Source organism: Neolamprologus brichardi, chromosome 20 (genome assembly GCF_056152115.1).
Source record: "Neolamprologus brichardi isolate AB-2024 chromosome 20, ASM5615211v1, whole genome shotgun sequence".
Lineage (NCBI taxonomy): Eukaryota > Metazoa > Chordata > Actinopteri > Cichliformes > Cichlidae > Neolamprologus > Neolamprologus brichardi.
Window position 1 is genome coordinate 1295739 of NC_142123.1, and position 27196 is coordinate 1322934.

General features: G+C 43.4%; 1 protein-coding gene across 6 annotated transcripts in view; it reads left to right on the top strand.

Moving 5' to 3' along the window:
* The window catches only part of nav1a (neuron navigator 1a), an 88051-nt gene that overhangs the window by 5698 nt on the left and 55157 nt on the right, over positions 1-27196 (top strand). For 4 of the 6 annotated variants that reach the window (XM_087834247.1, XM_087834248.1, XM_087834249.1 and 1 more), the window contains exons 3-5: positions 2526-3397; positions 4835-4923; positions 16067-16891. In XM_087834247.1, the coding sequence (XP_087690373.1) occupies positions 2532-3397; positions 4835-4923; positions 16067-16891 (1780 nt within the window). In that variant the 5' untranslated portion in view covers positions 2526-2531. Of the gene's footprint in view, positions 1-2525; positions 3398-4834; positions 4924-15612; positions 15836-16066; positions 16892-27196 lie in introns of those variants that run through there. The other 2 variants (XM_087834252.1, XM_087834251.1) reach the window with 2 other exon arrangements.

A 27196-nucleotide genomic window follows, 5' to 3' on the forward strand; every position in this document is an offset into this window, starting at 1 on the left:
AAACATTCGTCAGATATTTTGGTCCTTGTTGACATGATAGCATCAGGAAGTGGCTACACTGGGGTCCTAAAGGAACTGGCGTGGTCAGTAACAATACTCAGGTAGGCCGTGGTTTTTAGAAGACGCTTAATTAGTATTAAGAGGCTCAAAGTATAACAAGAAAATATCCCCCACACCATCACACCACCGGCAGCCTGAACAGTTCATACTAGGCAGAAGGATTCATGCTCTCATGTTGAGTATGCCAAATTCAGACTCTACCATCTGAATCTTAGAGACTTATCAGACTATGCATCATCAGTGTTGGGGAGTAACGGAATACATGTACCGCCGTTACGTATTTAAAATACAAAATATGAGTAACTGTATTCCGTTACAGTTACTGTTTAAAAAGGTGGTATTTAGAATACAGTTACTTTGTTGAAATAAATGGATCACACGGCGGTACTTCCCTGTTTCATATTGTGGCGGGTCAGGACTGTTTGGGTTTTGTTTGACAGCTACGTTCTGTTGTTCCAGGCGGCAGCGTTACGGTTGCCATGGTTACAGGGTGACGCTCTCTCTGCGTGTTTCCCTGGTGAGAGAGGCCTTTTTGTTATTGTTGTGCTAAGCTAATAAGGAGATTGCTGCAGGGAGAATGGACTGCCATACCCGTTATGTGTCTGTGAGCGAGGAGGGAGAAAAAGGAAAAGTACGAGCTGTCATCGAGCAGAAACGGGAGCTGGAAGCATGTAAATATAATAATAACCACTGCAGCCAAGAAGAGAGCCTGACGAGCCCAGTTGTAAGTAAGCTATTAAGACTCGACTGTACACCGTGTTCGTGTTTTCCTCCAAAAACAATAAGTTCTGTTGGAGCAGCCTTTCAACGCCTCTCTCTGTCTCTGCTAGCAAAGTTGACCCAGACAACAAAGTAAAGCTAGTTTTCAGCTACGAGCCGACACAGAACCCACCGTATTAGCCAGAGGTCCCTTTACTACGGTTCGGAGCTGCGGACCTTCAGTAACAGTAATAAATCACAGCAATAGTACATTCATGTAGTTGTAAACAGCATGATAATATATTAAGTAATCCAAAGTATTCAGAATACGTTACTCTCATTGAGTAACGTAACGGAATACGTTACAGAATACATTTTAGGACATGTAATCTGTAATGGAATACATTTTAAAACTAACCTTCCCAACACTGCGCCTAATCTTCTATACTCCAATCTTGGAATGTATGTGCAAATTGTTGCCTCACTTTCCTGTATGTAGCTGATGGGAGTGGCCACCAGTGTGGTCTTCTGCTGCGGTACCCATCTGCTTCAGGGTTTCATCAGCATCTCACATTCAAAGATGCTCTTCTGCTTACCTTAGTTGTAATGAGTGGTTATTTCAGCTACTGTTGCCTTCCTACCAACTCACAGCACTCTCTATGACCTCTGCTATTAAAGCTTTTTTCCCCTAAAACTGCTGCTCACTGTATATTTTTCTTTTTTTGGACAATTCTCTCGTAAACTCTAGAGATGATTGTGTGTCCTAGTTGAGCAGCAGTTTTGAAATGCTCAGACCAGCCCGGCTGGCACCACGAGTCACGCCACATTCACTTACAGCCGCTTAAATCACCTATCTAACTTCAGCAGGCCGTCTTGAGAATGTCTACAAGCTTAGAGGAATTGAGCTCCTGCCGACACTTATTGGCCGACACTTACGTTAAAAAGCAGCTGTACGTGCACTTGACGTTTTTTCCGCCTTTTTTGCCCTCCCTCCCTGCCTTTCTCCCAAACTCACTGCCTCCCTTTCCCCTCCCAGCAGAGCAGCACGAAGCAGTAAAATTATATGAAACGTTTCACTTGATCAGAATTAGCATAGGCGGGCTCACAAAGCTCAAGCAGGATTTCGTAGTTCTCGGAGGGTTTCTGTCATTCTGACACAGACGAGAGTAACAAAACCAAAGACTGTCTGCAGTCAAAGCAAATAAGGTGAGCAATATCCTGAAACTGTTATATGTATGCATTGTGCCGGGGTAAGTGTGATGTTGTATTAGAGTTCATTTTCAGTAATTGTTTTTCAAGAACATAATGATCTACAAGCGTATAAAAAGCTGGCACGTGTGTGTGGCAAGGTGTTTCTGCGCAGTGTACCGGGGCACGGAGAAAAGTTGTCGTACCATAGGCACGAGAAGTGTGTGTGTGTGTGTGTGTGTGTGTGTGTGTGTGTGCGCGCGCGCATGTGTAAAAAGCTGGTTTTGTGTTTTTAACTCCTAGCAGGCAAATCTGATTTCTTAGAAACTCCATGCTCCGCTGAAAATAAGTTCACCTCGTGGTTTACCATGACTCATCTTGTCATATGTACTTGGCTCACATTGCACAGCTCTGTGAAAGGAAAAGCAAATTCTCAGCCTGATTAGATTAGTAGAACTTTAACACTGACTCTTAATGTATAACCAAACTTTGGGAAGGCTTTATGGTTAATGATCTCATGCACTCACCTAACTTTTTAACTTTTTGTTGTCTTCCCCCCTTTATGTCTTTTGATTTAGGTCACGATGAGTGGGGGGGTCAACGTGAAGTCAGTTCCCCGTGGGCCTCCCTCATCAGGAATACCCCTCCCTCGCAGTCTTCTGCCTTCCTCTCCTAAAACAGAACCACACCGCCGGGCGAGTGACCTGCCCAGGCCCTCAAAACAGACCCCTAAGCACACGCCTGCGAACACACCTGCACACTCCCCGTCACTTTGTCCAAGAAACTCCAGTATCCCTGGGCCTTCCTCCACAGATGCCCTGAGAGATGCCTGCCTTAAAAGTCAGCTCTTCCAGCGAACCGGAGCTCTTCCAATTCCCCAGGTGTCAAGATCTGCCTACAGCAGCCCGCTGACCCAGCGACGAGTACATCCGCCACACTCAAAAGACACGCTAGACCTGGGAAAATCGCAAATCCTCTCCCAATTACCCCAGGATGGCAATCGCAACAGAAGCACCTTTGCAAATAAGAATCAAGCGTATGGAGCCGGCAACCTACGTCCACCGCTCGGTTTTAGCAGAGGAGACAATTCAAACATTGCAACCCAATCAATGGCTGATGCGATACCAGGAAGGAAGGAAGAGCCTCCCAAAAACCATCCAGCTAAATCCGTCACACTCAGCAACTGTAACATTCGGCCCACTCTTCTTTACTCAAACCATCACACCATCAGAGATCATAGTGACTCTGGCAGCCAATCAGATGAGGAAATGGGAACTCCTGAGGAGAGCAGTCCAGCTTCCTCTCCTCTTCCCTTACCGTTGCCAGCTATCGCATTTACCATGCCAGTAACGTCCAAGCAGGTTGTTGATACACAGGATCAGGAGGCAACATCTGAAGAGACACACATACCCAGAGTCAACATGGCTGCTGTGGCTCCCTTCAGTCACAGGTAAGGGGTCTTTCATCACACAAGCACAACTGAAGCAAGAGTTATAAAGCCTTCCATTATGAGTCCTTTACCACTGACCCCCCTTGTAATTATCATGTGATCATTTCCTTTACACATAGAAGTCATCCTCAGGACACTAAAGACCTGCCACAGAGGCCTCAGTATCTTTTCCTGCAACACGCACACACACACAGAGCAGAGCTGATTGTTAAAGTGTCTTCTTGTAGCCCCTGGGCTGACACCGTATACTCTAGGGCTGCCACAAACGATTATTCTGATAGTCGACTAGTCACCGATTATTTTTGCGATTAGTCGACTAATCAGATCATCATCCATTGGACGTAAAACGGACAGCTTATTGCACCAGCAGCATCTGCTCTTATATAACTATCATTAGATTACAGCTTTAAGTGTTTAAGGTATGTGCTAACTAAAAATAAAGACAAGATGATAGTTTATTAAATTTTAATTAAATGTGCAGGTTGTTTCAGTGGAGTTTAATAAGCTCAGCCGATTTACTCAGGAACAAATAAAATACTGAAAAAAGCCAAACGATAACATTTTTAAGTTATCTAAATGACTTATATATCATGTTTAACCTGAGTAGCGAAAGGGGGCGGTGGGTTTGAAAATGATTAGCTGGGAGTCCGGTGTTCTCACGGCTCTAGTGAGCCTAGCCCCCGGCTAGCTATCGAGCTAGTGGGTAACAGACGTCTCCGAAAACGTCGGAGCGCTTTTGAAAATATGTGGTGTCTTGATAAACTGAGCAGATATTTGAGGTTTACACAGCTACATTCTCGCCTGAAAATATGTTGAACGTTTATTTTGCGACCCAGAAAGAATAATAAGAGTAATATTAAAACTAACTAGCTGCCGCCATTGTTGGAAACTGAGCTGGGCCGCGCTATGAATTCTGGGACACAGCTTCTTCTTCTTCTTCTTCTTCGGGGTTTAACGGCAGCTGGCATCCTTGTCCATGCAGTGCTGCCATCTTCTGTTTCAGTCCGTTATTACACTCTTAACTCCTACTACTTATTCCTGCGTCTTTTGTGATCTTACAAAGCTTCAAACGACGCGTCGACTATTAAATCAGTCGTCGACGATTTTGATAGTCGACGTAATCGTGGCAGCTCTAGTATACTCCCATGCACACAGTTTTTTATGTTACTAAAAGCACACTGTACAAAATCTACATTTAATAAAACATTTTAAGTTTCTTTTTTCTTTATTAATGACAGGATTATATACAGTTCTTTGCACATAACTGTTTCAGCCTTTTTCTGTTTATATGATTTGCTTTTGTGGAAATAATTGAGATAGTCACCGCCTCTCTTCTTCTACTGTCAAACACAGCAGGTTATGCATTTGATTGTAAAGGATATGATTTGCATGTTCAGTAACAGATGTGTGATGGCTGCGTTTGTGATGTGTTGACAGGCTGCAGGCAGTGAGTGAATTTTCTGTGGATGAACTGAGTGACTGCTCATCTGGATCCATAGAAGTCTGCTGTGATGACCTGACACCAGGTTAGACTCACACAGCAGTAACACACATCTCCTCTCCTTCCTCCCTTTCCTTAACTAAACAAAACTTGGTCCAGTTTTTTCTGCCCTGTTAAGATTAGGGCACCAAGATGCCAAGAGCACTTCTGGCAGGTACGAGTGATGTGTGATTTCTGGCAGCCAGACGTTTACTGCGACAGAGTCATAAGTGGCGTCAGACACAACAAGCCAGTGGCTGACCTTTGGCTCTCATTGTAGAACCTGAATAGACTCAGTGAAAGGGACAACCAGTCTTTGTCCAAATGTATGTCTGTCACGCTGCAATTCATCAGTCAGGAGCCATGTCTGAAGTTAGGTGGTGTAATTTTCTGTCTCAGCCTGGGGTTCTGCTGAGTACCGTAGTCCCTGGATGAACAGAAAAGGGAGATGTGCTCAGGATGTTAGGATGAAGGATGTTGACACTGGTGATGTGGGTCAGTAATGGGATGAAATGGGGCACTTCTTAACTTGCTGCCAGGCAGCATTATATGCACATTGATTTCATATTCATCCAAGAGCTGTTGTAGAGTTCGAACCCATTCTTCCCTCTCACAGTTCCTCTTTTCAGATTTCGTTGACCTAAAAAGCCACAGTCCCAGCACGACCCCATCTCTGTCCTGATCCTGTGGCTTTTGAGTAATGCTTTGCTCTGTACTCACGGCTATAGTTACGCATTGTAGTGGTCAGTCTGAGTCCAAGAATGTGAACGTGCTTCTGAGAAATGACTTTTTCAGTGGCTGAGTGAATCATTCCTTTTGATGTGGTGTCAGTTAAACGGAAAGACGATCAACTGCTTTTTAGTTATTATATGTATGTTAAAATATGCACAGTGTAGTCCGAAATAACTTCAAGTTATAATGGATTTACATATGCATCACACTGTGCCATATATTAGGTGAATTACAGCCGTTTCTATATGTAATGTCTACGTTCAGGGACAATATAGCACAGTGTCATTTAATTAATAACCTTTAAAGGTACAGTCAGTCATTTTTTTGAGGTTAATTAGTGGAAAAAAGAATATTGAATTCATAAATCTGAGGCTTCTAACTAACTGATGCATTCTTATAAACTTAGAATTAATCCATAAAAAATGGACAGGAGTGGGTACTGGTTTGTGCAAACCGCCATGCTGACCCGCCATCTTGAACACAGTGGCTGACATGGAGATCGCTGTTCTCCTTAATTATGTTTTATTTATGCAGCTTGAGACCGGCCACATAGATAGTACAGCAAAGGCAGAGGAGAAGATAACTTGTAGGCGTTTGCGTGCTGTGGAGGCAAAATCTAGTCAGTGTGTACACCTTCAGGCTCAAGATATGAAGGAAATTAAAATGCAAAGCAAAGATGCGACTGGTATCTCTCAACCTCTTCCTCCTAACCCCAAGCCTCATTAACTGAACTGAAGTTGGAGCTCTAATGCACAAAAGTGCACAAACATGCTTATTTATTCCCAATATTTTTGCCTTGTCTGGACAGCTGACTAAATATTGTCTAAACAACAATAACAGCTGGTTGTAAGCTAACAATATGTCAATTAGCCTTAAGTGTCCTAAAAATCACAGTTTCCCTGTGAAAACAGTTTGATTACATTCTAAGTGTCACAGTGATCCACCCAGAATATTTCACTAAGAGTGGCTAACAGCAGCTAACAGAGTCTAACAGTAGCTATCAGAGGCTAATAGCAACACTTAACAACAGAAAAGTCAACAACTCACCTCAGTATTGCTGCCATCGAACAGAAGCGAGCTTCACTGACTCATCAACTTGGATTGGAGTCCTTTCACAAATATTTACGGCGTCCTCTAGACTCACCCAGAGTAAATACACATGGATACCTGGCAAGCAACAGACAGACAGCCTACACTAGCTAAATGCTGAATTAGCTAGTGTAGGCTGTCGTATGCATCTCTAGAGATAGCTGTAAAGTACAACTTGTCTGCTTGGCAGAGAACTACAAGCTCAAGGCAGTAGTTTGAGTTTGAACATACATTGTGTCACAAGAATAGAGTTATTTGCAAATGAAACCTTTATAAAACCTTTAACCATCTGGTTGTGGAAAAGGGGGATGGGAACTGGTGGTGGACCAGCCCTAGTCTTTAAGGGCCTCTGGCTGTCTTGGGGCTAGTTTTGGCCTTTTAATTGGTGCCTAGCAGGCGTTAGAAACAGAACCAAAGCATCTTTGACTCCTCTGAAGCTGCATTTACATGGATGGTGGGCTGGCACTGTAATAACTGTAATTTAGCAAGTGGAGGAAGGGAGGGAAACTGGGTGGAAAGCAAAATTTGTAGGGAAGGAAGGAGGGAGAGGAGTGAGAGATGAAAGACCAATGAGGTCAGTGGGTTGATGAATTTCATTTTGTTTAAGGAGGACGGAGAATAAACAATAAGTGTGTGCACTGAGATGAAAAGGCAGATTATTAAATGTTGGTTAAATTTTTACAAACTCCTGGTGGTGAGCAAACACGATAAAGCCCAGTTATTTGATGTGGGACTGGTTGCTCTTTGTGGCGAGAGTCGATCTCCTTAAATGTAATATTCTCTATATGCGTTAGATTGAATCAGGGTAACGCGATCCGCTCGTACATCTTTTAACTGAGACTCTAATGAAGATCTGATTGTTTAATGTGATTGTAGGACCATGTGCTCTTTCAATTAGACCCCAGAACTCCTGACCCTATTACTCTCTAGAGAGGTGTATCTGAGAATGGGTTTTTATCCGAGGCTGTGTGTGTATGTGTGCTGATGTATGCACAAGTGACAGTGCACAGATGGCTTTTGAAAGATAAATGTGATGTGGGTTGTGTATCATTTTTCATCCCTGCAATATTTTGTCCTAAAATTCCCAATGGACAAAATGTTGCAGTCTCAAGTGCACACACACACACACACACACACCTACAAACACCATTCATATAGTGAAGGATATAAAACATCACACATCATCCCACACAGACACCAGTACATGTAGGAAACAAAAAAGAAATCGAGGTATGACTGGCTAATTTTAAAATACATGGCTATAATTTAAGAATTATCAACATATAAACTTGCATAAACAAATATGGTATATTAGGGCTGTTCGATATATCGATATATATCGGATGACGATATAAAAACATCTGTTGTTTCATTTTCGTTTGTTTCGTGGTGTCGCAAAATAAACTGTTTACGGCAACATTTTTTCATCGTTTTGATGGTCACTGTAGTTATTATTACTTAAAGTTCTCTCTTTGTCTTATATTTAATATAACCACACTACAGACAAGCGACAAGCGCCTGTTTTTATGCGTTGTCGTTAGCAACAACGACGGTAACAGCATCGCGTGTCTGCTTGTTTATGTTCCACATAAACCTTTCACAATAAAGCTCAAGATCCTGTTGAGACTTTTCAAAATAAACTGAATCACGTGAAAGAGCAGATTATTTACGGATGAGAAGTAAAAAAAGAGCCGCCAGGTGCTAAAAAATAAACCTTAGACTCAAACGTTAGAACAGGCTTTTCCCCGCAGCACGCCGTGTAATAAATACTCACAAAGAAAACGGCGCCGTTACAACTTATGTCTAAAAATGTATCATTTCATGCATCGGTTAAAACACTCGACTCCAGCTACATGACGCGCAGCTGGAAACACTTCACGCAAGTCGAGCTGCCCGAGATTCACAGAATTTACAGAAAATGTTACATTTTTGTGATTTAAATCGTTATCGGACGATAGATGTTTTATATCGGGATATGAGATTTTGGTCATATCGCACAGCCCTATGGTATATCTTTATTTACCCTCCTGCAGGTCAGCGTTTTTCTTTTTTACCTCAGTTTGGGATTATCTCATTTAGCAAAGTAGATGTTAAAAACCCCTCAGTGCCTTTCATTTTAAGCTAGAAACAGGGAAATCTTTAGTAATGAAGGTTTGAAATCAACTTACTGTTTATAGATGTCATGCTTGCCATGCCTTTAATGCCCCTGGACAGTCAAGCGAATAGCATTGGTAAACCTGACTGCATCTACTAGACAGTGCGTAATCCTCTTTGGCCAATCTAATCGGGGAGACATATGCCGAGTTGGCGTTGGATAGTGATGAGTGGTTTAGTAGCTTTAGGAAGATGATCAGACATAAGAATGGACTAGATTATCTCCGTGCTCATCGCCTGGAGTGAGGCAGCAATCACTATTTATGGTTTAATGTCATGCCTTCCTTTATATTTGACCTAAACCTTGAACTTTCAAGATGTCTGCTGTTCACTGTTGGGGTATAATGATAAAAGCCTTCAGTTTCAACATATCTCTTGGAGTAGTTGTTGTGCAACATTTTTGACCAATAGGCAGTTGGTTTATCCCTCTCAGGCTCAAATTAAACTTTCTGTTGCTAATGCACAACCAAGTCCTGCAGTGGTACTTCTGAGTAAAAAAACCTCATAAAATATGTATGTGGGGTAATCAGGTTGTTAGTTTTTAACTGTTGCAAATCGGCAACGCCTGCCTGGAGAGGGTTAAGACGCTACGCTGAAGACTAAATGCTTCTCCTTGTTTTGACTTCGCACTAAGCACCACTACCATACAGTTCCCATTGATCTAAGAGGTCTTAAAGTGTTAAATTGCTTTAGCATAGCATTAACCTCCTAAGACCTGAACTCTTCCACTGCAGCATTTTTAATTTCTCTTTGATATTTGGGCTGATTGGGGCCCGATGAATGTCAAAACGAAGAATTCTTCTTTTTTTTTTTTTTTTTTTACCTTATTCTTGTTTTTAAGAAAAATCAGAGCCACATATGAGGATATTCATTTAAAATTTTGATAGAAAAATAGCAGCATAGTGTCCTTGTAAGTGGATATCAGGCCCTTGTAGAGCAAAATTGAGTATTTTGGTCTGAATAACCCAAAATGTGATGTCCACATATTTGGACACCAGGTCCTAGGAGGTTAATATAATTAGGGAAAGCTCCATGTATGGTTTTGTAAGTAAGTCATAAAAATCTTAAAATGAATTTAGTGGCTTAGGGCAACAAATGTAGAGACATAAGAACTACAGTAATATGGTCCTTTTGGTGTGAGCTGTCCTTTAAGGATGCCATCTATTACAATATTCAGTTTTACCAGAGATAAACCAGTTTTTCAAAGAGGACTTGAGTCTGGTTGTGATTTTAAGATGATAAAATAATAAAATGTTGTTTTTTTTCTTGCTCTTACATAACTGGTAAAACTTGTAATAGTCAGTTAATACATGATGCAATGCTGCATCTTCAAAAAATCAAAATGAACATCATCTGTCTTAGATGAACAGAATATGAAAATCATTTGCTTTAAAAATAGGAATCGAGCACCTGGCACAGGACCTTCAATAGACCCGTCTACTGTTCACTAAACCTCACCAGAAATGGTCTCAGTGAAATGTGCCCAAGAGTTTGACTCAGAATCAGTAGCAACGGGTTATATGGAGTTAGGGTTTTTAAGTGGAAGCATGTAGAGGTCAGCAGATAAGAAGCCAAGGACTGATCCCTGAGGGCCACTGCAGGTCAAAGGCATGTGTTTTGAGTTATCGTTGCCAATAGCAACAAAATAACTGGTCGCATTCAGTCAAGTGATATTTCCAATATTTTTAAAACCCAGAAAAACAACCCAGTCTTCAGTTTATGTCAGAGTAGCCACCTCCTGTTGTCTGCTCCCGTTTCCTCACAACGAAGAGGGAACACAATAATCACGGCTGCATTACAGAGCTGGAGATGAAGGAGGAGAGCATGGAGGGAGACGAGGGAATTGAGGAACGGGTGAATGAGTGCGTACGCAAGATGCTTCTTGACCTGTGGGGTGACTCCTAGCCCAGGGAGTCAAGTTAAGTCATTCGTGCGTGTAACCTCTCTATGTTGGAGCACACGCCCACGGACACAGGAATGAAGTCACAAGTACATCTAATTAATAACCCACGGGGAATCAAAACCACGCACATACCAGCACATAAACACATACTGTAGCTTTAGGAGGTTTCAAATTAATGTTATTTATTTATTTTTGGCAAACACTACTGTTCGTCTTCCTTCAGCTACATTTATACGCATGATGATCCACTATGCTTGCACACCACGCTGTAGCTAGGCAACCACACTCAGGAGCAGAGCATTATGGGATACTCCTGGGAAATGTGCTGATAATGTCAACATTGGGGCATCTATGAGGGAGCGTCTACAAAGATTTATACCTTTTAAAACACACAAATTCTCCCTTTTCACATTCTGCAAATATTCCCTGCATGTGTAGTCGGTTTAGCGGGAGATGTGACCAACGTCTGGCATTCACTCTGGTGGTGTTTTCGCTGGATTAGCTGACTGATGCACTCACATTATTGTCACTGATAGCTGAATTTCCCAAATGCTCAGGCCAGTGACTCATACTGTGCATCATCAGCGCTCGATAAGACCACTAAAGAGGTGTCATTGTGAAAAACTCCCTCATTCACACGCTAGGAAGCCACACACTGTATGTATCAGTCAGATTGCCGTTTCAGTGTTTTGTGTGTAAACAGGACATTAATAGCCATGTCATTGTGTTTGCGCTGCACCAGCATGTGTGTGAGTATGAGCTGTCCCTCGTGGAGAAGTGTGTCACGGTCTGGTATTCTTCTGTGTGTCCTGTGGACCCCACGCGTTGGTGTGTTAGCGGACATACGCAAATGTAGCAGGAGTGGCGAGGCAGCGAAGCAGGATATCCCCTCTCTGTCTTACAGACTTCCTTTGCTTCTCTGGCAAACACACAGAGATCCTTCCTCACCCGTCCTCTTCCTCCTCTTCTCACTTTCTTCGTTGACTTGCTTTCTGGGCTATAACTTGGGGTCGGGTCTCCCCTTGTTTTGACTTGCTCTGTTTTTCTGCATCTTCTATTCTCAATCACACTTCGTCATTTTTTTCTCACGTCCTCGCTCCGTTGTTGCATGCCTCATCTTCATAGCAACTTTTATTTTTACTCGTGAAAACAAACTCAAAACAAGAGGAACCAAGAGGGAGTGTGTGAGAAGTGAGAACACATGCCATCTGCTTCGCCTGAGTGGGAACTGTTCCTCTAAAAGTTTAGGGGTCTGCGTTACATCCAGTTGCACCTAGATCTGCAGATCTTTCCTCTTCGCAGTATTTTTCCTTTAAAGGTGGAAATTTTGTGCAAGTTTGTAAACATGAATATAATGTGGTGCACAGTGTCTGTGTAAGCGTGTCCTACTGGCTGCTTCACATCAGAGTATAGTGGCGGATCTGTTCCAAACTGTTTAGAGATGCTCGGGCAAATATATTCATGCAAAGCACTGAGCCAGTTTCCTTCTGTCTGTGTCTATCTGCCTCTCTCTCTGCTTCTGTTTCACCCTTTCAAACCATCCTTTCACTCTTCACACGTTATTCGTACTTGTCTCTCTTGCCTTTGCTTAACTTTGCTTAAAAGTCTCTTTATATTGGAATTAACTTATGACTGATGTCATAAGAAGTTTCCCAAGGGTTCAGACACTGTGGTTAGCCTCCTCCACATACGCGACCACACACACGTACACACACTTATGTATCATACTGCTCCGTGCTGAATGTGTAGCCTACTGCTGAACACTGGCACTCATCACACTCTGAAACTGCCAGTGTCTTTGATGTCAGGCCAGATTGCTCAGGTCAGTTAGTCAGGGTGTGTGTGTGTGTGTGTGTGTGTGTGTGTGGATATAGAGGGAGAGAATATACAGTGTGTTTACATCAGCCATATAAAGGTGATTAGACTGTGGAGCCGGAGAGACCAGCACTGGAACAAACAAGTGGCTGTGTGCTGCCAACACTTTACCTGTGCATATATATGCTTTCAACAGCAATGACGCGTATCTGCACCACACACATCTGTACACCACAGACCTGCCTTGTATGTGGTCACTCACTAACCTTAATCCCTCATCAGGGAGGTATAAGAGCTGACGTCCAGCACCTATTAGCCTTAAATTACATTCCTCATTCGCACTGCTGGCCTGCTACCTGCCCCCAGAGCCCCCATAACTGTCTCCAGGCACCTCTGGCTTCAGTGTGGCATAACCACCTCAACATTGGCCCTTTATTAAAGTTTGCTGCCTCTAATTGATGGCTATAGCTTTTTCACAATAAAACATCCATAGAGTGTCTGTATTTTTGTATGTACTCAGCTACTGTATCACACACACACACATGGTTTTTAGGCTAAGGGCGAGCACGCACACTAAGAGCCTGTCATCGTCACTTTTAGTTTCGGCTGGCGCCAGTTTGGTTACTGATAAAAAAACGAGCCGTTATTTAAAGCGCCTCTCTAATACTGAGTTTGGAAAGTGTGCAAACAGGACGTTGCTTGTTTCCATTCGGGTTTAGTGTCAACTGATTTATGCAAATGTAACAGAAAACGGCCTGCTTGTTTGAATACTGCTCCCAACAGTTTGAGGCCTGATAACGTCATAGCTGCAGGCACTACTGCCTGCATATTACAGAAAATCGACATGCAGTAATGGTAATACGCCCAGACCCCAAACACTCCACTCTGAGAACCAGTTTTCAGACAGGATGCATTACAACGCAAAAATAAATGATGGCGCAAACAGCTATATTGATTGTTAATGGGTTATGATGGACTTGAAGTTCATTTTATAACCTGCTGTCATTATTACCTGTAATGGGGAATTAAAACAAATGACATCACTGTGCTGTATTATCAGATCTCCAGCAAGTCCTGTGTGTTACGAGAAATCACGAGAATAGATTCTGCAGGTGTTTGAAGTAGGGCTGCCACCATTAGTCGACTAGTCACGATTACGTCGACTATTAAAATCGTCGACGACTGATTTAATAGTCGACGCGTCGTTTGAAGCTTTGTAAGATCACAAAAGACGCAGGAATAAGTAGTAGGATTTAAGAGTGTAATAACGGACTGAAACAGAAGATGGCAGCACTGCATGTACAAGGATGCCACCTGCCGTTAAACCCCGAAGAAGAAGAAGCTGTGTCCCAGAATTCATAGCGCGGCCCTGGGCAGTTTCCAACAATGGCGGCAGCTAGTTAGTTTTAATATTACTCTTATTATTCTTTCTGGGTCACAAAATAAACGTTTAACATATTTTTAGGCGAGAATGTAGCTGTGTAAACCTCAAATATCTGCTCAGTTTATCAAGACACCACATATTTTCAAAAGCGCTCCGACGTTTTCGGAGACGTCTGTTACCCACTAGCTCGCTAGCTAGCCGGGGGCTAGGCTCACTAGAGCCGTGAGAACACCGGACTCCTGGCTAATCGTTTTCAAACCCACCGCCATCTTTCGCTACTCACGTTAAATATATATAAGTCACTTAGATAACTTAAAAATGTTATTGTTTGGCTTTTTTTTGTATTTTATTTGTTCCTGAGTAAATCGGTTTGGCTGAGATTAAAGTTATAGTTTTTACACAGCTGAATAATGACTAGTTTGAAGTGAACAGTGACAGGCATGGCGATGATAACTGCCAAACAGTAAAATGATAAGGTGGATGAGGAAGAAGCAGCTCTTCTCGGTCCTCCTTTGATTGAAATGCCATGTCTACCGCAATCAAGTGACATAGCTAAACGTGCAAGAGCAACCCAAGGCCCAGGACTGGAGTTTCGGCTTCTCTGGGCCTGTCTCATCGATGTGACACACTAGTAGAGAAAAGCCCACGCACACACACGCACGGGAAGACGGACAAAAACAAAGACGTCAACATCCATTCACTTTAGCCACGCAGGCTCATGTGCGCTCGCTTTAACCCACTGAGGTATTGTTGGATGGATTTCCAATGTGATGAATCTGTACCCTGAAAACTTAATTGCGTGTGCATCTGATTTAACGGGGGGGTGATGCTGGAAACAAGGAAAGGAATAAAGGGAAATGAGGAAAGAGCGATGGAGTGGTGATATGTGGCCGGTGGGGAGGGGGCGTTTAGCTATATGATGACCATTTGGGGTCTTTTAGCTACTAATTGAAGCCCGTTTAGTGGCCTGTTGTTGTGTATTAAGCACTGACAAATGCATATCCTCTTCTCCTTGGCTGATCCTGCAGTCATGGCTTTTTTCCCAGATAATTTAAATCAGCTTAATCATGAGTGGGTCTCTGGTGATCAGGGCACGTGAGGAAATCTAAATATGAATGGATGAATAGAACAGTTAATGTGATTATGAATAATTGCTGAGGGGTTGGAACAGTGTGTGTGTTTCTTTGGGGTGGTGGGGCATATTTTGATTCAAAATTATTTAATAACTTCAAAAACATTGAAGTTATTAAATAACTGGGCCTAAATATAAACTGATGGGGACAGTAGAATTCAGCATCCTTTTTCAGAGCATCCCTCCCTCATGAAAAGAAATCTTTTATTACAAAACAGGAACAGCAAAAAGCTGAGTTTATGGGGAATGCTGGTAATTTGTCGTCAAGCCCTTGTGTTTGCACTCACTGGTGTGCAGCATAACACAGCGTATGCGGCGTGTGCTTGAGAGAGAGAGAGAGAGGCAGTGAATCAGCGAGTGGGAGGAGAGAGAGAGACAAGAAGAAGGAAAGAAGGATGGAAAGGGGAGGAAGAAGGAGAGGGAGGGTGAATGAGGCAGCGGGGGTAGAGTGAGCAAGGCAGAGAGTGAAGGCGAGTTAGAGGGAGGAGAGAAAAAAGTAGGTGGGGGACGTCGCCGCTGCGACCGTTTCTCTTGTCAGTCGGCTGCTGCGTGCCTGGCGAACAGGAGGGAGCGCAGAGCAAGGGAGAGAGGAGCAGAGGGGGACACGGAGAGAGACGCTGGTCAGTGCTGTGCTTTATTCTGGCAGCACTATTGTCATCTGTGCGGCTCCGGGAGCTGCAGACATGCTGTGAGCGAGTGGATTTAGGCGCTGGACGCAGATCTGCAGATCCATGGATTACCAGCAGTGAGTAAGGCTGTCACTCTACTAACCCACTCATCATTTGCAATAGAGGGGTGAAGCCACAGTCTCTCACTACGGGGAGTCTGGCTGTCTTGACCCTGGAGTGAAGAGGGAGTGCAGACCAGACAGTCTTTGTCTTTTTTTTTGGCTTCCCCTTCCTTCCTCCATGTCTTTCAGTGTTTTTCGCTTGTGTCTGTGTCAGAGTGTATCATTGATGCTGTTGCTTGGGTCTCTGCAGGAGGGATGCTGGAGGCTAATGTGGCTAACATTAGCATGACGGCTAAGCCCAGAGAGCTGGACCTCAGGTCTGCTGCTGTCCCCTGCCAGGATACTTCATCCCAGGCCATGGCATCAAGGAAACCACCCGCCAAGCCCTCTGCTTTGCCCCAGGGGCCCGTGCGTCCCTCTGGGTCAGAGCTCAAGGTCTACCGGCCCACCTCCGGATCTATCCCCATTCCAATCCCCAGTCAGTCCGGGCTTCGCAAACAGCGTTCACTCAGCAACTTGTCTGTGCTCACCGATGCTGAGAAGAAGCTGCACCTGTACCAGTCTACCAGGTGGAATGATGACACAAGCCGTCCTGGCACTGTGACCAACAAAGCGGGGCAGAGTAAGGCAGGTCAAGCTGGCGGTGGGAGACCACCACTGTCCCGGACACTTTCAAAGTCAGAACAGTCTCTCTTTCAGGGGAAGCCAAAGTCTTTCTGCTCCCCTTCTGTGACTTCTAATATAGGCAAGCCAAGTCGAATCCCTGCACCTGGCAAACCACGGGGACCTTATGCTGAGGTCAAGCCAATTAGCAAGGCCTCTGAGACAGTCCAGAATGCAGATACAGACCCAGCTGATCACCCAACCAAAGCAAACTCCAACGGAGCTGGGACTACTGGAACTAACGGCAAGAAACTAGGGGAGAAATCCAAACCTGCGGCTCTGTCAGCGGAGGAAAGGAAAGAGAGGAAGGGGATGGAGGGTGAGGACGATAAGAGCTTTTTAAAGGTGGATCCAGAGTTAGTGGTTACAGTCTTGGGAGACCTGGAACAACTGCTGTTCAGCCAAATGCTGGGTGAGTCTGTGATTTCCGTCCCAGTTTTTTGGTTACTTTGGGTTATTTGTTCTCACTTACAATTGGCTGCAAAGATGTGAGGTTAATTACTGTTTTAGTGGAAACTGAAATACAGAAACAAACAGTGAAGCATTGTGACTCTACACACTAAATGTCTCTGCTCTTCTCTCCTTTCCACACCCAAACCTTTTCCTCCAGCTCTGGCTCTAGCACCAGCATCAACAGTGCATTTTAAATGAGCTCAGTCTCTATTGCAGCACACTATACTGTGTGTGTGTATTTGTGTGTCTGTGGTGCTTTATTGACAGCCCTTGGTCTGAAAGTGGTGAATTTCCCCCTGTTGACAACACTGTAAACAGTTACACATGCTTGGTTCGAATGTGCCAAATCAATTTTGTGCCGTATGCATTTGTGTCTGTACGTGTGTGTATGTGTACAAGCAGTGTGTGCTCCTACAAAGAAGCTGGAGTAAGCGTTCCCAGGGCTGACATTGTTGTGTTGTTGATAAATTAGTCAACATACGCTGCAGTGTTTCCTCCTCTCATTTGACCCACTGCCACAGTGTGCTAGATTTACATTAATGTACCATTATTCCCTGATCTGTGTATGTTTACATCTCTATTGCAGCAACCTCGATAGCACGGGAGCGTATTCTAAAATTAGCAGCACATTTTAACACCAGCGAGCGTATGTATCGGCTACTGCATCACTGTATGTAAACGGCATCTTTCTGCCGGCCTGCCAAAACCGGTCAGTCGTTAATAAAGGCCGTGCGAGTGGGGCTGGTGGGGAGTGTTGACTTTCAGTCTGTAAATAAAACGGCCGCATATTGAGCCAGGCTCCGGTCACAGTGGGCCACCTATTTAGCCTCGCACCACTCCTTCGCTCCCTCACCCCCTCTAGTTTCATTGATCTCCGGGCCACTGACAGATGGTCACTATCCACCCCCACCCCATCCCCCTGTTACCGGGGGCAACGTGCATGAGGAGTAAGGGGAAAGTGAGTGGGTGGCGGCATGGGCAGGTAGCGTTCGAGCATCCGCGCGGTCCATGGGAGCGCTGGGACACATTGCATATTCCAAGTTCTTGCTGCTGTGGGTGTGCCGTGACGATGGTGACCGAGTTTGTGATTAATAGGTCAAAACAGAGTTTGAATCTGCACCTTTCATCCATTATTCATTCACACACACAAACACGAGAGTATTTCTCTGTTGCTCCTTCTCTTTCCATCCCTCTAGGAGTACCAGATAGCATCAGAGAACGGGTGAGATGAGGGAGGAGTGCAGTAGGTCGTAATATCTCGCTCGATGCAAGGAAGTCATTTTCTGCTCATCATCAAACCTTTATCTGTGCTCCACTCTCTTCCACTCTACACAAGCCTGCATACTGCAGCCCCAATCGCAGCATGTTTGACCTTGCCCAGCAGCCCTGTGTGTATCTACTGTACATGGTGTGTGTTGTTTGTATCATCTGTGTGTGACCTTGTTCCTTGTTGTGATGTTGCTGGCCACACCTACACCGAGGCAGCCAGGTAGGGAGGAGGGAGATAAAAAGAGAAAAGGAAGATGACAGGAAAACCTGCTAATGATGGAGATTAGAGACACAAAAATGGAAAGGGTATAATTTGATTCATGGAGTGAGACAAATGAAAGAAAGAGACACCCTGAAGGAAAATAATAGTAATAGGCGATGACCTATATTTCTGTCTTAGATTGAAATGACTGAATGCAGCGTAGCTTTGGGTCATTACGGTCTCGTCTTACCTGCCAGAGGTTTATTACTGAAATGGGCAAGTATGTAGGGTAGCTTTGTGTGCATACTCATGGAAATGTCTGTGTGTGTCTGTGTGTTGTGTTTGTATGTGTGTTAGGGAGAGGTTAATTGTAACTTGCCCTGTAGCTTGCAGCTGTGGGCTCATCCTTTATCGTATCTGCTTCTCCATTTCCGATGGGACGCTTGGCTAATTGGTTTCTGCTCCGTGTGCTCTGTCATGGAAGATAGATTATGGATGTTCAGTGGATCTTTCCCAGCTATCCACTCTTCTTCCTATATACAGTCTCACCTTCTGCTTTTCCACGTCCTGAAGACACGAGCCTGATGGATCCCTGTAGTGTACTATATTACGAATTGATAAATGAACCTTAATGTGGTCAAGGCCTTGTCGTTATGCTATGTGCTAGCTTTGAGCTACTGGCAGTAAAATATGTGCTTGTGTCTTGTGCATGTCACTTTACATGACATCAGACCACATGCACTGAGACGCTGTCCTTTTGAGATGAGCCTACAGTAACAGATAAAGATAATGAAGATGCCATTGAACCATAATGAGGATGTGTAACCCAAGACCATCAGCTGTGTGCTTGACAGGGCTAAGCCCCTCCCACACGCCAAAAGAAAGAGGAAAAAACAATCCGGATATTTCAAGGTTTGGCTTTTATGTTTATCTTGTGAGGTGATTTAGGATTACTGTTCGCATCATCTGTTTTTCTGTAATCGGACATACATGTTTAACCACTGAGTGATGAAGAGCTTTACACTAATTGGATTTAGAGAATTACTTGACTTGCGTGTCCACGGACAGCAGCTCTGGACTTGTAGAGTTAATTCCCCCCAAATGCAGCTTGTATTATATGATATCTTGTTAATAGCATTAAAATGAAAGTTTGACCTGCAAGTTGAGAATTATAAACATTACTTTCAGTGAAATATATCGATCTGAGCGGCAGAGTAATCAACGCACTGAACCTCAGATGTCTGCCACTAATGACACCTCCCGGTCCCATCCAGCACCCATAATGAGGTGTGTGTGAGAGGGTAAGCCCCCTAAAGCAGTGGTCCTTCCCAGCATGGGGTGGGCACAGCCACAGAGAACCCAGCCTAAGACGAGAAGCAAGCATCCGGATTAAACCTCGCATAAAGATAATGAGAAGATTCAAGCCCGTTCCACTAATCGCAGATCTATCACCCCAGAAAAGACCAGCTATAAAGACTAAAATGAATTAAAGATTAAAGCCCTCGGGGCATCTGTTTGGTTAGAGATTTGGGGGAGTTTTACTTTTCAGATGGGATAGAGAATATAAATGTAGGTTAGAAGATTGAAGATGCTGTGTGGTCTTGATTTTGGCCGAGCACGACTCAGCAGAAGGGAACTTAACGTGACTCAGTGACACATGGATGCTCATTAATGCAGCCTTAACTATTGTAATTTAAGTTTGGCATTCTCTTGTGTATGAGTGTGTGGGCAAGTTTGTGTGGTTGATGGTTCCTCTTTGTGTGCTCATCAGCTGTCTGAGGAACAATAAACCCTACAGAGAAGTCGACAAAGCCTGAAATGGAAGACACACAAACCAAACGAGCACACGAGCCTTCAAGAGAAGTTAAAAGTGCTGCAGGAAACAGTGTCAGAGCAAAGCTCGCACATGCTCACACATGCATATTCTCTGATACGCTCTCCTGTCTATACTCTGCCGTATTCATCCGTTCGGCTGCAGCAGGGTGTTTTTCATAATCAGTTCCTCCATTGTGATGGCAATGCTGAGTCTTTAATGTCATGCGGGTGCGGTCGCTGGTTACACCCCGGGCTTTGCTGACTGAAGGATTCAGGGCAGTAGTCCTCCTGTTGAGGAGGTGGCAACGAAGCAAACAAACACAAATGCCCAAGGAAAGTGAGGAATAAAGCATCTCTCCAAATCTCTCGCTTCCTCCTCTTTTTCAACTCTGATGCGAGTTGACGGGCAGCAGTGTTCTGTCACAAGTCAGACAGCAGAGAGGATATTTCTGGTACCAGTGTTTCAGCAGGAGGACAGAGGACATCTTTTAATGTGACAGCGAGTACTCGCAGAGGAAAGGGATGTTTCTGCACATAGGTTCTTATACGATTATGTATTTATTCTCATTTGGTGTGTGCGTGTGTTTACAGTGCTCTGTGGTTAGTGGCTAAAGACCTAATGCAGGAGCCTTTGCATTAGTGCTGTCTGCTTCCTGCCGTCCTCCTCTAAATCATATTAGTACTCACTTTGTTTTTGTCTCATTTGCTGTTGCACAACAACACACAGACTCACTGCCTATCACTTAAAAACAAGTAAGTTATTGCACTGATGCCATTACATCATTTGTAATGTACCATGCTGACAGTGGCAGGGTTGTATTTTGTTTGACTTGTGTTGGTGTTGTAAAGATTTAAGTTGTGCTAAAACTTAATTTACCTCATATGAGTTTCTGTTCGAACAAAAACATCCAGATGTTTCAGTTTTTTTAACTAATCTTATGTTGGGTGTTTTTAAGTGTGTGTGTGTGTGTGTGTGTGTGTGTGTGTGTGTGTGTGAGAGACAGAGAGCAGAAGATAAAGACAGAGGGAGAGTTAATGCAGTTTGCCTTGTGATGAGAAATACTTAGTACTCATCTATTTTTATTCTGTTTATGTTTTCCTCTTGTGAAAAGTCTCAGATAAAAGTGCCCATTGTTCCTGTCACAGCTCCTGGCATGTTCTAGCTGCTTTAAGGAAGTAGTGTCAGTTGCGCACACACACACACACACACACACACACACACACACACAGAGTGTTGCGACAGTATTGCATTTAGCTTGCACCAGTCAGTAATCTAGGCTAAAGCAAAACTAACAAGGGGAACCTCCACTATATTTGTTTAGCTGAATATGTCAAACTAACCATAAATCATTAGTTGGTTAGTTTTTAAACACTTCAGCACTTCTAACACCTAGCTATGGTAACATTCAAGAAAATCTAGTCTAGATTTATAGATCTCTGATTCCTCTGGGAGTTTGGACATCGACAGGCTTGAACTGTAAATTGATTTTTGTACGGTCACAAACAGCTGAGAATACAAAAGAAAAGCTGGGTGGGAGAGCGAAGAAAAAAAGCTTGAAGCCCCAAATGTCCTGTAAATACATGCAGTTACAGCTGAGGAATACAAAGTTTGTCAGTTGTTGGATATTTTGCAGCGTTACACAAACTGAGGTCACCGTCCTCCATCTCTGGGGTTTATTCGGCTTTCGTTTGCTTCAAAACATCATTTGATTTGTGTGCATGTGTGCACTTCATGTGTTGCTTTTTGGAACATTTTATTGGAGATACTTACATGTCATCTGTTCTACTGTTGCAGCGATCGCCTCGTTAACCGTGCGGGGGACTGCACACAGAGCGCTGACTGTCTGTGTCACATGTGCAGCAGCTGGCTTTAAGCACACTGTAAAAATAAAGTTTAACAGGAAACAACTCTGTCAAACAGAAATCCACCCAAACACTGCCGTGCATTATGGGCCGCCCTGGCACGCTGCCTAGATTATTTAGCATGTGCATAAATATGTTGTTGGGTGCTTGCTTGAATGTGTGCGACATAAAAGCTCAAGAGATGCTGCTGAGATAACTTCTAGATTCTTCTTCTTTTATGCTTCACACACAAATGCACACGTCGGCCTGGATGATTGTAGTTCTGATTTTGTTTAGCTTCATCTGAACACCGTGTGTGTTTATATGTGAGGTGTGTGTTTCTACTTTTAAAGCACCTCACACACTCAGAGCAAGTCAGACATGTTTACTCCCATCCAGCAGCTCAGCACAGAGGAGCTGTCCCTCGTCTTTGTGCTTTAAACTTTAATCAGAGGTGAGATTCTCTGAAGTTCTCTGAAGTTGCTTAGAGCTTCCTCATCTTCCTCTCTAAGCAGATAGGGTGGCGACTTTTTAAGCAGATAGTGCTGTGGTTAAGAAATGCCAAATGTGTTTGTGTGTTTGGGTCAACATTAAGAGAGCTGGGTTTTGGTGGACAGGATGGAAGACAGAAGTTTGGAGGGTTTAACATAAAATCCGTGGATTTTCAGCCATCGTGTCCAAACTTTTCTGCCGTTGCAGGCGTGCGTCTTAATCATCCCCTCCGCCCTTCTTCTGGAAGCTTCACCTGCTTATGGATTTCTGACTTTTTTTAAGTGGATTTCTCAGTCAGCTTATTGAACGACTGCCGACTGACTCTCAGGATTTTCCCCGTTCTTTACACAAATGTGTACTGACACACTTGTTGTGCTGTGGTGCATCAGGTACAACGTTTGAGTCAGAAAGCTGCTCAAATGTTGTTCGCACAGATGCCACATCGAGATTTGACAAACTCATTAACCATTCATGTCACATGTCAGACTTGATCTTCAAGGACTCTAATATCCTGTTGCAACATCCCGGTGAAGCAGATAAATGCTTGTGCGTGTGTGTGTGCGTGTGTGTGTGTGTATGAAAGCACATTTGGGTGATTTAGCATGTGTTTGTCCGTCCTGTCCAGATGTGCAGGAATGGCTGAATGTTGTAATGCTTCCTGTTTTGCAAACCGTCTGGGGTCAGCCGAGGGCTGTAACGTTAGGCTGAATGGAGTCGGAGTTCACAAAAAAATAAACAGGAGGGGAAACAAAATGCAAAATAAATGAACGTCTCATTAGATTGAAAAGTTCTTACACACCTGTTTACATGTTTTGCAAGCATGCCCTAAATCTAAAAAAAAAAAAAAAAAAGAGTTTTATTTGCATCCTGTTTGTCGTATTTCTGCATGTCACTTGTCAGGAATGCTATAATGATTGTCTTTGCAGCACACAAATAGGCACAAAGCCACCACTGGAAGTACACACATTGCTGTAAGTACAGATATTTTATAGTGTAAAACCAGTGACGCTCACCCACACCAATATATCCTGGGACAAGCGTTTCGTGGCCTGAGGAAGGTTATCGTGGCTGTAACATATGTGCACACACGTGCACAGGACAGAGACGGATGAACTCCGGAGGGAAGGAGGAAAGAATAGAAATGATGGTCATTACTCAAACCTTCATTCATATTCTGCAAAAGTGAATCCCTTCACTGGTGACGACACACACACACACACACACACACACACACACACACACACACACACACACACACACACACACACACACACTCGTGTGCCAGCAGATACACAAACCCTCATTTTTCAGCCACGACACAGAAGCACACTTTCAAAGAAGGATGGGATGTTGCCACACAAACACACTCACACACACACAGAAAATAGCAGAGCACTCCTGCAAGCACTGAGCCATTAGTGTATCTGTGGGGAGTTTGTTTGTTTCTAATGGAGAGGGAGTCAAGTCACTCAGGAGAGAAAACCAAGTGGACAGCAGTTATTTTCTCACTTTTCTCACTCGCTGCATCTGCTACCCATCAAACCATCCTGCGGCACTCCTACCTCCTGCTCTTCTTTTCAAGCTAGCGACATTTTTTTTGTGATTTTCATCAAATATAATCAAAAAGACAAAAAGTTTAAATGGATTCACCCACCAGCTCGTTCCTCGTCCTCCGCTGAGGTTATAAATCTATTAAAGAAAACCCATAAATGAGTCACTGTTGCACTGAGCGTCAGTGTCTAACATTAGAAGCAAAGACAGGCACTGCGATTCATTTTGAGTCAGTCCTTCGTACACGGCGCTACAGACCCGCTGAATATTTGTGTGCAGCTGAAAGCAGTCTCCATCCAAACCACTTGAAGCCCTGAGGACCGTGTGAACATCTGGCTTTGCTGCTTTTAAGGGTCAGGAACGTGGCTCCTGAACAAACCTGACAAATCAAAGAGCAGAAATTAATTTTAACAGCTTTGACCTGACAACACTCAACGGGACAAAAAAAACTAAAAAAGGGGGCAGTGGGTTTTTTGCGTATCGATGTACATTTGTGTTGCCTCACCATCTGTCCTCTTGTTGTGGTGCTGTGGGCAGAGCATGGCTTCCAAAAATAAAACGCCTGCTCACTTTCCTCCTTCGTACCAAAGCTGCTTTGAAGTCTGTCAGTTTGTTTTGTCTCTGACTGAGAGCAGAGTCACATTAAGATGTTGGCCTGTGTGTGCACTTACAACAACAGCCTCAAACTTGCTGACTCTCATTTCAAGCGTCTGAGTGGGCCGTTATGAAAGGTGCCTCGGCCGGCTCTTCAGAGCAGGAGCGTGTTCACGAGTGTCGAGCACAGGCAGGTGGATCCACACACACGCCGTTTAAACCAAATCAGTGTAACTCATCTGCACCCTGGGGAGCAGCCAGCCCTGACAGGGATATTTGCATCCCTAATTCCCTTAACGCTACTGCCTCTACGTCCCCCCCACACGCCAGCTGGGACCACCGAGGGCAGAGGCAGGACAGGAAGTCACACGCGCACACTCACACATACACACGATAGACCGTATCCAATCAATTTGACGCCAATGTTAAACAAAGCTCCCATTTAAGGTAATTAAAATCGCCCAATTAAAGCCTGCAGTTGTGTGTTTGTGTCTGTGTGTGTGTGCGCACATGTGAGCCTTTCAGACTTTTTCTTTGCACGTATTCAGGGTTCTTTGTTCCTGCTAAACCTTTTGTATGACCGCATTACCTAAAACGAACATTTTAAGGATCAAGTGTCTTCTTACAGCTCGGATTTCCTCCCAGCTTTCACACGAGTGCTCCCACATAACAAAGCCGGACTATTTTTGTGATTAAACATTCCCAGTGTGTCGGTGTGTGTATGTGAGCCGCAAAGGTTTGCATCTCAATGACTTCATCAACTCCACATTGAGCTCCCCGGGGCCCTTCAATCAATAGTCTATGTGGCTGTCCTGTAAAATCAATCCAGCTTCATAAATCTGCTCTGACTTTTACGTTTTCCTCACCGTGTCTCGGTGTGTTTGCACGTGACAAGACGCAACATACAAATGCATGTGTTCATTCAGCAGCTGCTGTTGAGAGTGGCAGTTAATAATTAGCCCCCCTCATTAGCATGACCTCTCCACCCCGTCACCTCCTCACTAACCAGCTGGACTGATTCCTAGGAGTGCCTGCTGTCTGTCTGTACATGTGTGGCTATTTCCAACAGCTCGGCCCCGTTTGCTGTAATTTTAATGCAACAGTCCAGCTGAAAAAGAAGCTGCTACAGTAATATAAGCAACTTTAAATATATTGCAACAAAATGTATATATGCTGCATATATAAACATGAACATGTGAAGCGTAGATATGGGAGATGTGAAAACAAAAATGTCAAAAACCATTGCTATTCTCTATAAAACAAAGCATGTCCTGAACAAAAAATCATTATACACACTCTATTGTACTCTGTTGCTTCCATATATGACTTACTGTCTGGAGATATGGGGTAATGCATATAAAACGAACACTCTTCCTATTTTCAAGTTACAAAAAAGAGCTATAAGAATTATAAACCAATCAAACTATATAGAACCAACTAACATTTTGTTTATTAATCTGAATACCCTGAAATTTTATGATTTAGTTGAATATAAAATGGCACAGATAATGTATAAAGCACAAAATAACTTGCATTGCCCCAGTACTCAGAAGCTGTTCAAAGTCAGAGAGAGTCAATATGACTTAAGGGGAACAGATTTCTTTAAAAAAAAACAAGATAAGGACAAATATAAAGCAGAGATGTGTTTCTGTTAGAGGAGTTAACCTGTGGAATCGTTATGACAGTGATTTAAAAAGGTGTAGTTCATTTTCCTTGTTTAAAGATATGTTTAAAAATAGAGTATTAGAAAAATATATATATATCAAGAATGAAAAGAGCAAAAAAATAAAAAACCTTGATTCTTTTGCTTTGATGTAGTTACTTATCTAAAGTGGAAAGTTTTTTTTTTCTTTGTTTGTTTGTTTTGTTTTTGCTTTGTTTTATTATTTGCTTCGAGCCCTGTGTACAGGAGCTGCATGCAAAAAGATCTTTTGTTAAAAGGGTTGGCGTAATAAGCAAATGCTTCAGCCAATACCTTTTGATTAGCCTTGTCTCATGCTTTCTTGCTTTGTGGTAGATCTTTGTTCTGTCTTCACTGAGATATTTGAATGCTAATCAATAAAACATATCACTCAAAAAAGCGTAGATATCATGTATTTGCTTGGCCAGAACAACTCTGTGACGGTCATGGATGTGCTGATCTGATGTTATCCCTCATTTGCTGTGCGTGCTCAGGAGCCAGCTGGTCAGTTCTAATGGTCTATTGAACTGAACCGTGGGGGTGAACTGAGTGCCCCATATCTGCCACCATAACACTTTTATTACCGTCTCCTCATTCGACACAAAAACATGTCAGGGAGCAGGCGTCTTTGTTTCTGGCTACATGGAGTAAAAGTGGAAGCAGTTTGACACATTTGAGTAAAATTAGGTTCAATTAATTAGTAGGAAATTCCTGAGCATAAATACTGGATATCTGCATTGATATATTAAGAATTTTCAGCCAGTTTTATTTGCAATCACACTCACACACAAACACATACAGTACATGTATAAAACAGC